At 41.1% G+C, this 18,524-nt stretch overlaps 2 protein-coding genes across 8 annotated transcripts; one reads left to right on the forward strand and one right to left on the reverse strand.

Moving 5' to 3' along the window:
- The first annotated feature begins 1,174 nt into the window (after positions 1 to 1,174).
- On the forward strand, positions 1,175 to 3,457 carry LOC103999266 (uncharacterized). The gene is made up of 2 exons (XM_009420967.3): positions 1,175 to 2,109; positions 2,967 to 3,457. Exons 1-2 carry the CDS (start codon positions 1,650 to 1,652, stop codon positions 3,014 to 3,016), a joined length of 510 nt encoding a protein of 169 aa, XP_009419242.2. The 5' UTR covers positions 1,175 to 1,649; the 3' UTR covers positions 3,017 to 3,457.
- Positions 3,458 to 6,039: 2,582 nt separating this feature from the next.
- On the reverse strand, positions 6,040 to 12,528 carry LOC135580939 (RNA-binding motif protein 25-like). Of its 7 annotated transcripts, none has more exons than XM_065167447.1 (8): positions 11,228 to 11,367; positions 11,022 to 11,099; positions 10,506 to 10,762; positions 10,216 to 10,368; positions 8,453 to 8,855; positions 7,656 to 8,342; positions 6,980 to 7,575; positions 6,040 to 6,479 (listed from the first exon to the last, which is right to left on the reverse strand). In XM_065167447.1, exons 3-8 carry the CDS (start codon positions 10,758 to 10,760, stop codon positions 6,228 to 6,230), a joined length of 2,346 nt encoding a protein of 781 aa, XP_065023519.1. In that variant the 5' UTR covers positions 10,761 to 10,762; positions 11,022 to 11,099; positions 11,228 to 11,367; the 3' UTR covers positions 6,040 to 6,227. The 7 variants fall into 7 exon arrangements, with proteins under 7 accessions (XP_065023519.1, XP_065023520.1, XP_065023518.1 ...); XM_065167448.1 differs by having other exon boundaries at positions 10,506 to 10,783; XM_065167446.1 differs by lacking the exons at positions 11,022 to 11,099; positions 11,228 to 11,367 and adding an exon at positions 11,967 to 12,528 and having other exon boundaries at positions 6,980 to 7,524.
- Positions 12,529 to 18,524: the final 5,996 nt, after the last annotated feature.

Below are 18,524 nucleotides of genomic sequence, written 5' to 3' on the forward strand. Positions count from 1 at the left end.
GATCAGTGGGGTGTCATCTTGTGCTATTTATTCAAATATATTCATATACTATTTTATCGTGCTATATACCTCGCTGGCTAATGTGGGTCCCATAGGCGAAGCCAGGTGGGCGGGTCAGACGGGTGAACAGAAACTGGGTAAGCAAAGCGTTGATCTTGTTCTTAGGTGGGACCGGGTATTCAAACACTCACTTACCGTCGGCTTTACCTGGCTTGCTCCCTGTGCAGGCCCCACACGAGAAGCTATTTCTTTGACCAATCAAAAGGCGGGCACGTGTGACGGTGACCGAGAAATGAATAGCTAAAGAGTTCCATCTTATTCTCGGGTGAAACGTATGAGCCGAAAACTGACTCATCCTCCACGTTTCCGTGATTGCTTCGTATGGGCCCCATAGACCAAGCCACGCTACTGTGTAAGACAAAGGCGGGTAACGGAACGGGTAACGGGGAAAAAAGTAGCGAAAATATTGATCTTATTTTTGTATTAACGTCAGGCGAGGCGCCGACGTGGCAGTTCCTTGCGTCGCAATTCTAAGCCGTGATTGGACGGGCAATCAACTAAAATATTAGCTACATCGGTCCCACCACAGTGAACCGTTGATCTCAAAAATCAAACGGTCGAAAAATCGTCGCATATGGTCGTATATGCGCGACCTTTCGTGTGCTCTACATGCGACCCGCTGATTGGACGGGACAGATCACCGGGGGAGCGCGTTTTCTGGGATAAGCTCGCGGTCAGAAAGCCATACTAATTTCCTTACCTGGATTGCTTTATGTGGGTCCCCCGAAAAAAGCATCGTGGCTTCCAATCAAAAGTTGGGCGGCTGTTTGGCTAATCTAAAAATTGGTAATTGATCTTAATTTTGAATTAACGTTCGGCGAGGCGCCGACGTGGCAGTTCCTTGCGTCGCAATCATACGCAGTGATTGGACCGGTAATCCTGCCTTCAAAAAATACGTTGAGTCGGCCTCATCACATATCTACCGTCGATCTCAATATCGGACGGATGAAAAAGCGTCGCATATGGTCGCATATGCGCGACTCCACGGGAAACGACATAGTCCACCTTCCAGATTCGTGCAGCCTTGACGGGGCCCGCTGATTCGACGGGAGCGATCACCGAGGGCAGCGCGTTCTCGGGGAAAAGCCACGGTCAGAGAGCTATAAACCAGCGGACAGACGACGACGCGGTGGGGAGTCGCACCCCACCTCAATCGCTAGCCTCTCTCTCTCTCCCTCTCTCGCCTAATCACTCTTCGTCCGAGGCTCTTATCCTCATGTGGGATTGTGACTCTAATCAGCACACAATAAAGCTTGCTTTTTGATTTGGATTTCTTTTCCGAGACGCATCTCTCGCGGTTTCTTTAGGAGTTCTATTTCCAATACTTGTGGATTTATATTTATTCTTGTTCTATTCGGAAGAAGATCTTTTGTGGATTCATATTTATTCTTGTTTCGATTCGTATCGTTCAGAAGATTTCGATTTTGTTGATGGTTAGCGTGAGAAAAAATTCAGATTTTTCTGATCCTAACGAAGTGATTTTGTTGGAAAGTCATTGATTTTGATCTTTCTTCGGCAAAAAATTGGTCTTTTGATGGTCGAGTTCTCCAAAAGGTGTCTTCTCTTAGTTTGGGCAAGCCAAGAAAAAAATGTCGGTGTCTTTTACGAGTTTCGCCTTCTGGATTTGGGGTGGGAAAGATCAGGAATCCCCAAATCCGTCCCTAATTTCCTCTCCCGAATTGCCTTGGGGATTTAAGGAGCAGGATTACTTAAGATTTCCATCAGCTAATGGTGCCGGAATAAGAACCAGTTCGAGGAGAGTTAAGAAGAAGCGGCAGAGCCGGGAGGAGCGGCGGATCGATAAAGAGTATGACATCGTCCTTGTGCCCTCGGATGGCGGATGCATGTCGGGGTCCGACTCTGATGACTCGGATTGGTCGATTGGGTGGTTGGAACCTCATGACCCCGAGTTCCAGAGCGACAGCGACTCGGAGAACTGCAGCTTCGCCGTCTTGGTCCCGTGTTATGGCCGTGGTCGTAGTGAGCAGGCGGAGAGCTCCAAGTCCCGTTTCTTGGGAGCGGTCGATCGCATGGATGATCGTCATTCTGGTGAGTCAAAATGCTGATCTCATTCGAAGATCTTAGACCAATCCAGGAACCATTTGGTTGCACAAACAGCATTCCTTTCCCTCTGTTACATTGCATCAAAGACAACATTTTTTTTTGGTGCTGATGAAGTTACTGCATCCTTTCTTGTTGTTTCTGCCCTTAGTTTATGTTGGTCTTTTTCTCCTAACAATGCTCAACTGCATCACTATTGCAGTCTATGCCCTCTTTGCATGTCGAAATTAGATTGGAATTTCCACATAGTCTCACTACATCCAATACACCACTAGTACAATCATTGTAGTTCAACTTTTTCTTGTAAGAACTATTTGATTTTTTCTTCTTCTTGCGAAGTTTTTTTGTGAATGGCATCTAATATTTTTCTATTTGGTACAATGTTGATTTATCCCTGTATATCTTTATTTTTCTTTGAATTTAATGAAAATCTTGCTTATTCTAAATGCATGGGATCTTGCTGTAGGCTTTTGGGAGTTAATAACTCATGACTAAAATTTTATTCCTAGCTTAAGTAGTTAGATATTTTACTAGTGGATTTCAATTGAAAATGATATATGTTATTGATGGTTATTCTAATGCTGTTTCCAATTTAGTTGTTGCAGATGGCAAGAAGTGCATAGAAGAATGTCTTTCTTCTCTCCAAAGCAACTGACTTTGTGGAAACTAATCATGACTAATCTTTTTCTTCTTCGCTTGAATTAGATAGATTTTTGCTAGATTTGTAGCAGAAATGCGTATTGATCGCTTTCTTCTGTCCCTGATGCATACTAGATGATTTCCATTGAAGATGCTATATGTTATTGGTTCTTATTCTGATGCTGTTTCCAATTTAAATGTTGCAGATGGCAAGAATTACATAGAAGAATGGCTTTCTTCTCTCCAAAGCAACTGACTTTGCGGAAATTTACTGATAGCTTCGCCTTATAAGGTGTGTCGCCTTATAAGGTGTGTCGAAGACCATAAGCTGTGATTAACCTATAGTTAAACCGAGCGAAAAAAAAGGAAAAGTTTCATGGCAAACAAAAATTCTGCTGGAATCGATTCGCGATGTTGTTTATTACGGCGTGGTAGAACATCCCAAAGGTTCAGATCATTTTGAATTTGGTTTATTCTTTATCATCCCCTTGCTCGCGATATCTAGATTGGTGATTTTCACTATTGCATCATGTACATATGGGTGTAAATAATGTAAATACTGCTGTAAATATGGAACCATCCTTTGCCAATTTTGCTGTGAATGTAATGCTTTAGGAAGGCCAAACTGGTTGAATTCCTGTTGCTGAGATGGTTCATTTGTCTGTAAAATAAAGAACGTTTATTATCATCTTTTGTACCTTTTCTTTGCACGTAATTGGTTGTGATGACGGTCAAATTTGTTCTGCTAGTGTTGAATCTATTGTTTGCACAGCCTCTTGAATTGGACATGGTCAACTTGTTTGGTGCAGTGCTACGTTTCTTATGTGCTGAAATCAGAAATTTCAATCAGCTTTATGGCCAGTTTTTATAGTTACGACGATGAAAACATGAAAATGATAGATAAAAAGATAATTTTATTATCATAATTATATTTTTGGTGATTGCATATTATGATGTCGTTGGGAGTTATGGGTGATTGCTGTAGATGAGAAGGGATGAGAGATGACAAAAATGACAATATAGATGTCGATGCTATGTTTCTATCTCGGCACCGGATACTAAGCAATGTCGTCCTTCCCCACATTGTTGTCGGCACAAATATAAATGTAGAATGATGCCACTCTACATCTGCATCAGTGTCGATATAATTATCGAGTGACGTTGATGTATATGTAGAGCATGTCGTCCTTTTCCTTTTTTCCATTTGTCTCACCTCTCGTGATTATTCTGATTTCTTATTTATCCGTATATTCCAATAGTATTATTGTCTGATCATGATCAAAAATATAATTAGGACGTTGAAATTATCTTTTTATCAATCGTTTTTATTATTCTATCAGTAAAACCGATCATTCGGTCAAACAAGTGCTACGCTGTCCAAGAGGATTTGAATCTATAGCCTCTTTAAAGAGACTCGAATGCTTTAATCGTCCAATCTAATCGACGTCAGCTTACAATCCATCACGATTGACCAGATATGCTATTCTAAGGTGGCGTTCATTACTTGTGGGGCATTTTGTATTATGAGATATGATGGTTTGACTTGTTATAAGTGTTCGATGAATATATCTTGGAATAAATATTTCGATGAATATGTTCATCGATTAGAATAAGCATTCCGATGAGATGAATAAGCTATAATGATGTGTCTTCAACTATTGTCGATGTGAAACTGTATTTTGGAAGTTAAGCTCGAGTACAAAATCAAACTCAAACTCTGCTTGAGTACAAAATCAAAGATGACACCTAACTCAGATGAGGCTAATTATATATTACCATTTACGGTTAGTTACCTTTAGTATTTCGATTTCTATATTTTAAAAAATTATATTTGTATCTCTATAGTTATAAAAATAAAATATTTAAATTTATTTATTTTAATATCATAAATTTTACTAATAAAAATATAAAAAAATAAAAGATAAAAAAGATAATTTTAATATTTCAATTAGTGATGGTAGATAGCATTGGTGGAGGTAGACACGATACCACTGGGAGCTACAGATGATTGTTGTGGATGAAGAGAACGACGACAAGAGATAAGAGCCATCGATAATTATATTAGAGTCGACATAGATGTAGAACGACTCTCACCTCTTATCATCACTCTCATTATCAATAACAATCACTCGCGGTCCTTGATATCATCATCCACCACTATCAACATCATTCATTATCATCAAATAGCATGTTAAAATTATCTTATTTTTTTATTTTTTATTTTTTTATTTTTTTATTTTTATTGATAAAATCAATAATATTATAATATATATATATATATTCATATTTATACGGATATCAATATAACTTTTCAAAATATAGAGATTGAGATATTAAGGTTAACTAACTAAATGAGATGATATATAATTAATCCCTCAAATCAGAGAGAGAAAGACTACTATAGGGCCGGGAGCAACGGAGGAGAGAGAGAGAGAGAGAGAGAGAGAGAGAGGAAACAGAGGAGAGAGAAAGACCGAGCGCCAGCTGATCCGACGACAGCGTACGGATTTCCGGTTCTCACAAGCCAGGAACAATAACCAAGTTGGATTCTGATTTGATTTGAAACCAACGAATAGTTTGGTTCCCATTTGAATCGAACTGTAGTGATCAAGAATTAGGAATCCACAACGAGGAAGTTAGTACAATGAAAAACTGCAATGATAAATCAAGGCTGAACCAATTACTTCCTCCAACAAGTGAATTCAAGAGCTTGCTGAAGTCGCAAGAACTGGGAAGCTCCTTTTGTTAGATAGGATCTAAATTGAAAGCCGAGTAAAAGCTCCTACTTCTGCGACATCATCTACAGAAATACTATTTGTTTCTACCCAACAAAATTCACAGTTGTGCATAGAATTGCATGTTCATATTTACCAAACACTACATACATACAACCTTTTCTATGGAATACAAACTGATTCGCTAAGAGACATGAATAGGTTTGTCAATTTAGCATCTCTTTTTCACAACTACTGATCACAACAATACCACGAGGAGACATCACAACCATGTTGCAAGAGATGAACAAGATGATAAATTCACCAGCAACACCAAAGTTACACCGATGAAAATGATTGTGCAAGTGAGACCCCAATACAGAAGATTTGAAAGATGGTCACTATCAAGCCATGCACTAATGTTTAATTGCACAATGCCGCTATAGTTTCTGACCTCATTATATGACTACAATCACAAACTACTGCATTTTTTTTAAATGAATAGGCATCAGAAACACACTAAAACTTGCTTTGTGAGATGACGACTGGAAACATATCGTCCAGAGAAAAAAAATGAAAACCCCTTTTAATTAGAGGCATAAATCCTTGTTTGATTGCCGTACAAAGTGATTAGTACCGGATACGCAATAACTCGGAGAATATTGTTGTCTACAGACACAGAATCTAAGGCTACTGAAGAAGATTTGACAAACATTAACAATTTACGAAACTGAGAGAGATATAACCTGCAGCCTAGGATTTTGATTTCACAGATAAACCGGTTTCGACTTTCTTGATTTCGAATATCAACATTCTCCACATTTTGAGGACGAACATTTCTGCCTCGTCATCCAGAATAGACTGAAGCATTTCTAGCATTGTCGATGCTTGTATGTGATCTTTGATACAAGAAACAATATAGTCCACCAAAGTAGCTTCCTCCTCTCCAAGAAACTCGGTTATCTTCTTTGAAATCCATGGTCTCATCCTCTCATGCAACTCATGCTGTGGAGATCAAGGTATATATCATTAACAATGAAAAAAACCAAGCAGCTAGAGAACTGCATAATGAAGACAAACAAAGGATCGTCCGAGTTCATCTATGATAGGCATAAGTTCCCTTTAACTCCAAATATTTTTTGCTCCATCTATTTCAAACAAAATATTGTAGTACTGAAACAGGCCAGCAACCAATATGCACCAAACTTTCACTCACCTACTTAATCATATTCTAGACAAGTGAAGCATAAAGATCTTTTGCTATATCTATTTCAAACAAAATACTATAGTACTGAAACAGGTCAACAACGAAGAAGCACCAAAACTCACTCACTGACCTAATCATATTCTAGATTAGAGAAGCATAAAGACCATGTAATCCCCTTATCACCATGAATTAAAAAAGATAATCTAATAAGAATTTACATTCACAACATCCGAGAGGCACGCAAAATCTCTTCAGCAAGAGCAATTCTATTAGGATATCATATAAGATAACATCTTACCTTGTCGTACACATCCCAATTAATTTCATAGACAAACAGCTCTTCCTTAGTCTTCGGGATCATGTCGATCAACTGCTTCGCATCCAAAAGCTTCTTGTTTTCAGTTTTTTGCTTATCTTCTCGACCCTTTTCCCGATCAACATTCTTTTCATGCATCTTCTCCCTGCTTTCATCTTTGAAACGACTACTGTCATCATCATTACGATCTCGCTCTCTCAGGCTCAGTTTGTCACTAGAACGTCTATTTCTTTCCCTATCCACATCAGACTTCTCCTCTTTTGGGTTGACACCAGAGATGCGCTTTGCGAATTCAGAAGCAGCCACCAAATTTGGTTGTGGTGCAGATGCATTTATCTGGACAGCCTGTAGTTCCTCGGTGGAGTAATCAATTGGCACAAGTGGTCTCATTTTTTTCTCATCCACATCCTCATCATCCTCCTCATGGAAAACAGAGGGAACAGTTGTTCGTTTTCCTGAGCCTATTAGACCAAACCCAAGTTTCCGAGCTGGAATATTGTTGTTCTGCTTGGTGTCTGAGGTTGCAACTGGCACCATATTAAGGTCATCAGCACTGCTGTTTCTAAAAATTCCATCTACTGTCATAAAAAATAATTTTGTAATTATAAAGGACATACAACAGTAAAACAACCATAATAAATAAAATTCAAAAACTAACCATTATTAATAGTGTTTCCAGAAACCTCAGTAGCTTGGACTGAAGCAATTTGCTTTATTTCAACAAAATTCTCTTCTTCTTGCACAATAGGATTTTCATCCTCAATAATCATCTGATCAGGAGACCTTGAGTCAAGTTTTAATTGCTGCTCCTCCAATGCCCTCCTCTTAGCCTCAGCAATTTCCTCCTCTTCTTTCGATCTATCATCCAAATCCTCTTCCTTCTCCCGCTGCCTCTTTCTCCTTCTCTCCTCAAGTATAACACTCCTGCGTCTTCTTTTCCTTGAGTCATCATCGTCATCACCACTACTTTCCTCTTCCTGCCTCAAAATCTCTCTCCGACGTTCCCGTTCTCTTTCCTTCTCCCGTTCCTTCTCATACTGACGCTGGTACTCTTTTTCTCGCTCTCTAGATTCCCACTCCTTCAGACGGTCCTTGTACAATCGCTCAGCCTCCCTTACCTTCAATTCCCTTTCCCTCTCCCTTCTAACTCTCTCTCTTTCTCGTTCTCGCTCAACTCTCTCTAGCTCCCTTTCCTTATCCCGTTTCAAGTCACGCTCTCTATCTCTTTCTCTGCTCCTATCATGCCTCCTGGATTTATCAGGTGAACTGGTTTCAGGCTTGTCACTTTCAGTTCCAGGCTTGTTTTCACTTGTGGTTTCATCATCATTTTTATCTTCAGCAGCATCTGCATTAACACGTTTTCTTATTTGTTGCTAAAAGAATACCAACAAGGATAGCAAGTAACAGGAAATTCTCCAATTATACCAGCAAAACTACACATTAAACTAAACTTACCACTTCTGACAACATCAATATCAGAATCCCCATCCCTCGATTTGGAACCTACTTCACATGTCGACTTAGCAGACCCATCTATAGGCGGGGGAGGCAATGGTTTGTTCTTTAATCTCTCCTCTATCATATTTGTTAGCTTCTCTAGAGCTTCTCTGTCAGCCTCACGGTCTTCATCTGTGACGATACCAAATTTCTTGCTGCTATCCTGGTTTTCGTTATCCCCAGAATCTTCTGAATCTTTCTTGGTTCCTTCTTCAACTGGTTTTGCAGGATCTTGTGTTTCAGAACCTTCTTTACTATTACTTTCCTTTGTAGGACCTCCAGTTTCTGCTTCTTTAATCTTCTCCCTTTTCTTTTCAACATATCGCTCAAGATATTCCCTGGTGGCTTGGTTTATATTCAGCTGAACATGTAAGAGATCACGTTAATCAATCAAACCAGGATTTAAATTATGGAGAACTAGAATGCATGAAAAATGCAAATCATGGGTATGAATGCGACAAGTCATGTATAAATCTTTGTAACTCATCCAGCACAACTCACACCACTTTAATAGTAAAGCACTGTAAATCCAACAAATCAACTACTAGTTTACTTCACGGCCACAAACTAAGCTCAAAAGTTATCATAATTTTAATCTCATACTAAATACTCAGCAACCTCTAACGAAGTTATACAAATCCATCCAAGTGAATGGACTCCAGCATGGAAGCAAATTCGCCATCTAAAACATAAATAGAATAAGACGCCATGACCATGTGCATGCTAGTTTGTTTTTTCAAGACCTTGAAAGAATTATAGAATTTAATCTAATTCGTGGATATTCTATAAAGATGCTAGAACCAAAACAAAACAAGGGAATATAAAGCAGCACACACATAAACACTAGCTTATATATTGCTTTTAACCTTCTTCATTTACTTTAGCACTCACGCAAGAAACTGCTCCAGGAATTCAACAGGTCGGTTATAATAAAACAAGGGTCATCAAGTATTAGCTTATATGGAAGAATATATACACCAACAAATTCAAAATATCACATGTAGCTTTCAAATACAACAAAATAGTCCATCAAGCTAATTTCACTAAGAACATACATTTCTGGTGTACTAACATGTCGAATACAAAATCAGTTCAAAAGGTCAGTAACTTTTGTAGTGAAAAGACAATCTCCAAGTGATAACACCCAAAGTATATGGAAACTAGAAAACTAAAAACATTATCTTCTGCTAATGGATAATCAAAACACATAATAGCAAGAAAATTGTATTTCTTTTTTCCTGTTTTCTTTTTTATAAATTTATAAACACTGAGCAATATTTGCAGAATTTTCCACTAAAGCAACCAAACATCTACAAAGAAAATTCAGATGCAATAAGAGGAGCAAACAGACAATGTTATCTTGTTAAATTAGGTTTCAAGGACTATCCTTTGGAAGGGTGAGTAGATCCCCAGAAAACTTGATCACAAAAATAAAAGAAACAAATGGTGTCAGCAAGGAAGATAATGCATGGACATGATTAGAAAATAATCAATTATAAAACCTCCTGACAGTCATGATGAGCCTTGTCATGCATTTGCCTCAAAATTATATTACAAGGGAAGCAAGGATGTAAACTTCGACTTGCATCCCAATTAAAATATCAGATAAATTGAAAAGTCAATAACAAGTGCCACCAGAGTTGAAAGAACAAGAAAGGGAAAGGATAACATTCCTAAAGGTATATTCATCTGAAAAAGGAACACGCAGGGTCAAATCATACCACCAATTCTTGCCCATCAATGTTCAATTTACTAAGCAAGCGTAATGAACGAAGAACTCCTTCAGCAGACTCAAATTCGCAAAATCCAAAACCTTTAGGAGTACCATCAGAAGGATCTTGAGCACGTTTCCAACTCTTCACAGGTCCACAAAGCTTCAAAGACACATCAAACAAAAGAAGAAAGTAAAGAACATCAAGCATTAGAAAATTTTGACAGATCCACATCTTGGTTCTAATTTCATTGCAAAATATGTCATATCTACAAATGCAGTTATGGACACATAACGTACCGTGAGAATTGAAAGGAGAAATTCATTTTCTACTGTGGAAGCAATCTTGCCAACATAAACAGTGGTTTGTGGCTTCTCTGCAGGTGCAACAATAGGTATAAAGGGCCGGATAATAGGAGTTACTACAGGTGGTACACCACGAATACTTGGAATAGGAGGCCTTGGTATTTGTGGAATCACGCCGGCTGGTGGAATTGGACGTGGAGGAAATCCAGGACGAATCATTGTTGGGTAAGGTGCAGGGTACCGGGGCATTCCTGCAGAATAGCAGAAAATATCTATGCAAACTTATCAGATAGAATCCTTAAATTTATAAACAGCAACTAAAATTTCACAACATGAGAGCAAAATAAACAAGAAAACTTAAAAACATTTTTACCACACAATAAAAGTATACAAAGGATCACACCACAAAGATAGCATATACGACCAGCTGTAAGAGAAACCTGGGGGGGGGACATGCAAATAAATGTAATCTATCTCAAGTAAACTGGAGATTTGTGAAGACGGCCTTACCTTATCTACATCCTCGAAAACAATCTTCAGAAGTTACACCAGGAACTATATTTGCTGATCTCAGACCATGGCATTGTGCTATTCAATTTAGAAGCACTATGAACACATTGCTATAACTTAACTTATTTAAGAAAAAGTAAAACTAGTTCATTTCCAAAAAAATAAGAAAAATAATAAGGCCAAATGCACAAAGAAGATCAGTGTACCTTAGGAAAATGATGCAACCATCACTCAGATGCTAACAAGATCCACTGTTGAAACATTTAGGAATCCATGACAAGCGGAAGGGAGAGGACACCGTTTCATCCAACAAAGCGAAAGTATGTAACATGAAAAAGCACAAACACTAACCAAAATTTATATTTTTTGTATTAACCTAAATAACAACCTCTAAGCAGAAAATAATACTTAATAGACAATCTGGTGCTGTAAATCCAACGTAACTAGAAGTATTTAAGCATACCAACATAACTGGAAGTGATCTTTTAAGAACCGCAAGAGGAAGCCTGCCAGTCTTTTCACCAATAACCTTTGGATGAGGCTGTAGGAGAAAATAAGATCATTGGTATCGGATGCAGCCAGTTTCTAACCCACCAATGGGTTCTTTTTTTCCATTCCCATTTTATTCTTCTAATTACCAACACCACTAACCCCAATGATCAACTCAGTATAGCACATCCACTCGTTAATATCCTAGAGAAAATGCTAGTGCAAGCAAAACTACGAAGCTCCACCATTTACATAATGCACTAAATATACTGACTATGTCAAAACAAACCCCAGGAAACATTTTTTCCTCAAAGAAAAGAATTATCAAGCCAAAAATGAATTATTACTACCAATGCTAGATTTCACATAAGGCGATGGAATCTAGCCAGATCAAAGAATAACCAAAGATGACGTTCAAACCAAATAGTGAGCTTTGTGATGATCAAGACAACCCACCCGGAGGAGGCATCCCCATCGGACCCTGTGGTGTAGGCATCGCCATATAACCATTTCCGACTTGACCGTAGGGCATAGGCGCCGCCCCCGGAGGCTGGCCGTGCACCTGGTAAGGAACACCTGGCCGAGCTGGCAGCCCTCCGCTCGCTGCACCGGGAGGCATCATCAAGGCCGGGGCTGGGACCCCCGGCGGCTGGATGCCAGGAGCCTGGAAAGTAGGGTTCTGCGCCATCGGATTCGGGACCGCGGAGTAATGAGGGACGGGAGGGGCGCCCAGGGGCCGGAAGGACGGCGCGAAGGACGGGACCGCCGGCGGCGGAGGAGCCACGGGGGAGGGGCTAGGGATGGGGTTGGACGGATTCGAGGCGGGGGTTTCTCCGGGAGCGCGAGGAGGTGCGGAGGAGGGATCGGCGGGGGCCGAGGAAGGGACGTTTCCAGCGTCGGAACTGTCGGCGTTAGGGTCTAGGGTTTGGGGGGAGGAAGGGGAAGCGACCGCCATGGTAGCAACCTTTCTTGAGGAGGACGGTGAGCAAATCGGGCGAAGAGCGGATGCAGGAATCGAACGAGAGGGGTTTCTTTTATTGAGCCCTCACGGAAGCACCCAACTTGGTCTCGAGCTTCGGGTTGTGCGGATCCGAAAAGAGATGAGTGTTGTCCGGATCCGAAGCCCAAATTCCAATATAACATATGGCGAGTAACTTGACAAAATAGAGGAATCTTGTTCGGATCCGAAGCCCGAAATCCAATAAACCTTCGTTTAATTATTTATTGCTTTGACATTTAAGCGTAGAATATTATCTGCCTTGCGGATCTATCTATCGACTTGCAAATATATCATTGATATTAAACTGATAATTAATTTAAACTTTAATTTTTAATAATAATTGATGGGGGAATATTTAGACCCGAGTTGGATAGGACGAGAATAATTGAGTTGAAGTGAGCTCAATAGATCAAAGAGTAGGTACAGAGGCATGTTTCGACTAATCTAACTCGATTAGAGCGAGCTAAGGTGCGAATCGTCCAACCCAACAAGTTAGTTCGATTGGATTAGACATATATCCTTGAAAATAAAAAAATAAAAAAATAAATTATGAGCGAGTGAGTAAAATAAAGGGGTTATTAGGGGCATGTTATGATCAATTCGATTAGGTTAAACCGAGCTAGAGATGAGTCGTCCAACCAAACTAAACAATAAACTAAGCAGTGTAAGTTGACCCAATCGAACTAGGCATATATCCTTGAAAATAAAAAAATAAAAAGTTATTGTCCGTAGTAACGTAATATATCAAATTGTGCTTTAGCCAATCTAACTCGTTCAGATCGAGCTATAGATGCGAATCGTCCAACCCAACGAAGCAATCGAGTTAGCCCGATTGAGTTAGGCATATATAGTTTGTATTGTCTATCAAGTATTTACTAAAATATCTATTTATGAGATCCTGAGTTAATTTTTTTTTAAATTTTTTTTCTATTTTATAGGTTTTCAAAGGATCATAAAATGTTTTAAATAGATTGACTGAGCTTCCCTAATGAATAGATTTCATAAGGTGCCAATTGGTGCGATGGTCAATCTCCAGAGGCAATAATAATGATGGCATATGTTATATTCTTAGGCACTAAGGTAACTCTCCATGACATTAACTATGTTGTCGGCTTCTTTTTCTTCATTAGTTGATGCTATATCCTTCAAAACTTATTCATGTGACACATATTTAGCTAATTTTGTTGGTTATCAGTCTTGGGATCTGATTTCTCCCAACACCGTAATGGGCTCAATCATGGTTCATGGATATGAGGTCCAATGAGAGTACGTATGAAGTGTAAAGAATTAATCCCAAACTAATGCAACTTAATTGGGATATTGCAATCTAATAGGTTCCCATGTTTCCATAATAATCATAACAGGATCTATTTTCTCCATGCAAATCTTATGCACAAACAGCAAATCCACGTTAATACGGAGACCGAGTCAACTATGTGTTTATAGACGATCTATATGTGGAGGACAACCTGATGTAGTTGCTGTTTTCTTCCTCCTCCTGTCAATTTAATGTCTTCTCTTCGCTCATATAAACCCTACTTTAGTGAATTCCAGTTGGAAGAGAAGCCCAACTTACCTATAACCATCAGAACTGGCCCAAAACCATTTCCACCCCATTGCTCCTCTCTCTCTCTCTTCTCTTACCTTCACCGTTCAAGAAAGAGAGGTAACTTTTCTTATCGAAGCGTAAGAATTAATCGTTTGATCGGAATGAAGATTTCGCTTTGTTCATAAGGAGGCGATGGGAAGGAGAATAGCATTTCCATCGGAAGCCAACACCTCACTCCACCCGTCACTCGTCGTCTGCCTCGTAGTTGCATGGATCGCAGCCGTCATGGCCGTCGTCCTCTCCTTTTGCGCCACATGCAACCGCAAGTCCTCGAGCAAGCAGTCTTCTCCGCGGTCGTCACCGTCGAACGAATCCGTCGCGAAGCCTGCAGCTGAAACTACGCCTGCGGCTGCTGCGCAAGAACAAGACGAAAGCCCGGCACAAGAGATGCAGCAGCAGAAGCAGGAGGAGAAGGAAGAGGAGCAAGTGACAGTCATCGAGATGGCGCCCGACGTCGCGACGCATGGGCCCCTCCCTCCGACGGTGCTGCCGGCGTCGGCCTCGAAGCGGAAGCTTTCACTAAGCTTCGGAAAGGTGCCGGAGCGGCTGAGGACCAGCAGGAGGGAGCGGCACGGGAAGGGGAACGACTCGGAGGACTCGTTATGGAAGAAAACCATCATCCTGGGCGAGAAGAACAGGATCTCCACCGACGACGAGGAAGAGGTGGTGGACGAGAACGGGAACCGGCAGAGACACTACCACCCGAAGACGCCACGGTCGCGGCAGACTTCTCGGAACAACTCCTTCGCGCACCCCGACGAGACGCCGTCGTGAGCCACGGTCACCCGACGGAGAGTAGCCGGCGGCGATCGTTTTGGAGGCGCAACCTCCTGGGAGATGGGTGACCCATGCAAAACGTTGAATTGGTATAATCTCGTACGTGACGTACTTTTTGTATCGGTTTCTCTTCAACGAGTCAAGAATGGATTGTGCAAGCGTTCGTCAATTACAATACGAGTCGATGACACCTTTTGGTCGATTACTATAATCATCGAGTGAGAGTGAACCAAAATAAACAAAAACTTGTGATTTGATGTTAATAATACAACAAAAAGGAAAAATCTAGTAGGAAGTAAGCTAATCATCATTCGATATCTAATCCTCATATGATGTACAAAATATAAAATGAAGATGAAGGTCATCCTCCACCCGTGAATAAGGGTTCAAGGCAGATGGTTATAGATTGTTCCTCCTTTGTCGCTCATATGGATAAGAGGCAAAAAGAAAACTATTGAAAGTAATTAAATATTACCTCTCCACATAATATTTCATGAAATATTTTATTCCTTTACAATAAGATATAAAAGCTCACCTATAATACAAAGAAAAAAAGAGGGCTTGACCTTTTCTGATAACTCACGTTTGCACTCTTAAACTTTGGATTATTAACTTGGGTGCTGGAAGGATCAGATCGAGAAACTTCTCCCGACCTTAGTCTTCGTGTGGATGGCATCTCGGGAGCTTAGCGTTTCTACGTTGGAGGCACCTCGGGCAACTTTGCATATATGAATCTGAACTACTTTGGGCTGACTAGGATGTCAATAACTTTTTCCCCTAATAGGAGGGCTCAATGTTATAGTAACAGACCCGTCCATTGACTCTCTCAATGAATACTCGATAGAGGAGGCTCTGCCCCTAACTCATAGTACTTTCACTCAAGCGGGACAGCAACCACCCTTTTCGCACATGAACACATTCACCTTGGCGCAAACGTCAATGTGATACTAACGTCTATTTAATGACCCAAGTCTCTCACCCCCGGGGGTGACCCCGAGCCACTTGCTCGTCCTTGTTGAGGTGTTCTTGAATCTCACCTAATAAGTAGGCATGTGAGTTGGGAAAACCCAACCTGCGTGAGAAGAAATTCGTCACAACGGAAGGACAAGACAAGATATACTTGAGGCACGAAAGTTGAGCAAACTCGACCTACAATAAGAGAAATAATGTAAAAGACAAAATGTGTCCAAGACACATGAGTTAGAAAAACCTGACTTGTATGAGGAGAAATCTATCACGATGGAAGTACAAGGTAAAATGTGCCCGAGGCATGTGAGTTGGGAAAACCCAACCCACATGAGGAGAAATCCGTCAAGATGGAGACACAAGACAAAATGTGCTCGAGGTACGTGAGTCGAGAAAACATGACCCACGTGAGGAGAAATTTGCTACAATAGAGGCACAAGACAAAATGTACTTGAGGTGCGTGTGTTAAGAAAACCCAATTTGTGTAAGAAGAAACTCGTCATGACGGGAGGTATGAGGCGAAATTTGCTCGAGGTATGTGAATCGGGAAAACCTGACTCACGTAAGAAGAAACCTGTCATGGTAGGAGACACAAAATAAAATATGCCCGAGGCACGTGTGCCGAGAAAACCCAACTTGCGTAGAAAAAAAGCTTATCATGGTGGGAAGCATAAGATAAAATATGCTCAAGATGCGTGAGTCAGGAAAACTCGACCTATGAAGAAGAAACTCGCAACGGTATGAGGCACAAGACAAAATGTGCTCGAGTCACATGAGTCGGGAAAACCCAACCCGCATAAGAAGAAACCCGTCATGGCGGGAGGCATAAGACAACATGTTCTCGATGCACGTATGTCAAAAAAACCCGACTTATGTAAGAAGAAATCTACCATGATAGAGGCACAAGTCAAAATGTGGTTGAGGCGCGTATGTCGAGAAGACCCGACCCACGTAAGAAGAAATCTGTCACAGCAGGAAGCACAAGATTAAATTTGTCCGAGGTGCATGAGTCAAGAAAACCTAACTCGTGTAAGAAGAAATCAGCTATAACGGGAGGCACAAGACAAAATATGCTCGAGACGTGTGTGTCGGAAAAACTTAACCCATATAAGAGGAAACTCATCACAGCAGGAGGCACAAGACAAAATGTGCATAAGGTGTGTGAGTCGGGAAATTTGACCTGCGTAAAAAGAAACTCGTCATGGTAGGAGGCACACGATAAAATATACTCGAGACATATATGTCAAGAAAACCTGACTTATGTAACAAGAGATCTGCTACATGATAGAAGGCATAAGACCAAATGTGTCCAAGACGTGTAAGTCAAAAAAATCCGACCCGCATGAGAGTAAATCCACCATGGAGAAAGAATCTTGAAGTAGAGAGGTTGAGTGCTGGCTCATCCTTTACTCGAGATGGGTAGACCACTACACAACATAGCCCATTGGCCTCAATGTTCATTAGTAAACTATTTAAGAAAAAAAAAAGGAAGAAGAAGAAGAAAGAAAGAAAAGGGACATGATCACATTAAGCAGAGACGAGCCTCCACCACCTAAGGTGGGTTCCTCATGGACTAGAAAAGGAGGAACCCACCTCTACAACCCACCATAGCTCCTTTTATAGTCGAGGTGAAGAGGAGCAAGTCGGCGATAGGGGAACGAGCAAAGAAGGAACCTACCTTCGCACCGCCTGTTGCCCACCTCATCTCCTCTACCCTGATGGCATGTGTTGGGAAGCCTAACCCCCACCTCTGCTCGAGGTACAGAGGTCGGGAAACTCAACCCTCTCCTCACCTGCGATCATCGTCATGCCATAGAGGTCAAGAAGCTCGACCCTCACTTGCGCCAGAGGCATGTTGGTCGGGAGGCCCGAGCCCCGCCTCCATCCAAGGCATGGAGGTCGGGAAGCCCTAGCCACGTCTTCGGCCAAGTTGCAGAAATCGAGGGGCCTGACCTTGCCTTTGGTCAAGGCATGGAAATCAGATCCGACCCCCACCTTCGCTCAAGACAAGGGGTCAAGAAGCCCGATCCCCATCTCCACCTAAGGCGTGGAGATCGGGATCACCTCTATTCGAGACATGGGAGGTCAGGAAGCTCGATTATTGCCTCCACCAGAAGATGAGGAGGTCAGAAAACCTGACCTCGTTTGACCAATGTGAATCCTTCGATGATACGAGGGACATATCGATAATGGAGCGCCACTAGCAACGCCGGGGGAAGCGATCCCGAACGGACATGCCGAACGAACTCATGTCGGACGAACTAAGCATGCCACTAATGCACCAATGGATTGAAGATGTATAATCTTGATGTGCCAAATAAACTAGACGTTGCACTTTGAACCCCTCTCACAAGAGCCTTGAAACATGCCTTTGAGGGGGCGACAAATAGTGGAGAGTACACTGTTAGCTAATTATTATTTGACACGTAATCGTCATGTGATGTTCAGGGTAGAAGGGGAAGATGAAGGTCACCTTCCATTTGTTTACCCACATAAACAAGGGTCTAAGGCAAGCGATTACAAACTGGCCCCCCTTGTCGCTCATGTGGACAAGAGGCCAAGGAGAGATTGTCGAAGACGATTAGAGACTACCTTCCCACAAAATATTTCATGAGATATTTTGCCCATTTACGATCTAAGTATAAAAGCTCGCTTTAAACAA

The sequence above is a fragment of the Musa acuminata genome, chromosome BXJ3-9 (assembly GCF_036884655.1).
Source record: "Musa acuminata AAA Group cultivar baxijiao chromosome BXJ3-9, Cavendish_Baxijiao_AAA, whole genome shotgun sequence".
Classification (NCBI taxonomy): domain Eukaryota; kingdom Viridiplantae; phylum Streptophyta; class Magnoliopsida; order Zingiberales; family Musaceae; genus Musa; species Musa acuminata.

Coding starts and splice junctions, on each gene's coding strand:
- LOC135580939 (XM_065167441.1), bottom strand. CDS start 12,465: ATGGCGGTCGCTTCCCCTTCCTCCCCCCAAACCCTAGACCCTAACGCC. Junction 10,369..10,505: donor TTCTCCTTTCAATTCTCACG/GTACGTTATGTG, acceptor GTGTCTTTGAAG/CTTTGTGGACCTGTGAAGAG. Junction 6,480..6,979: donor ATTGGGATGTGTACGACAAG/GTAAGATGTTAT, acceptor TGATCTCCACAG/CATGAGTTGCATGAGAGGAT.
- LOC103999266 (XM_009420967.3), top strand. CDS start 1,650: ATGTCGGTGTCTTTTACGAGTTTCGCCTTCTGGATTTGGGGTGGGAAA. Junction 2,110..2,966: donor CATGGATGATCGTCATTCTG/GTGAGTCAAAAT, acceptor TAAATGTTGCAG/ATGGCAAGAATTACATAGAA.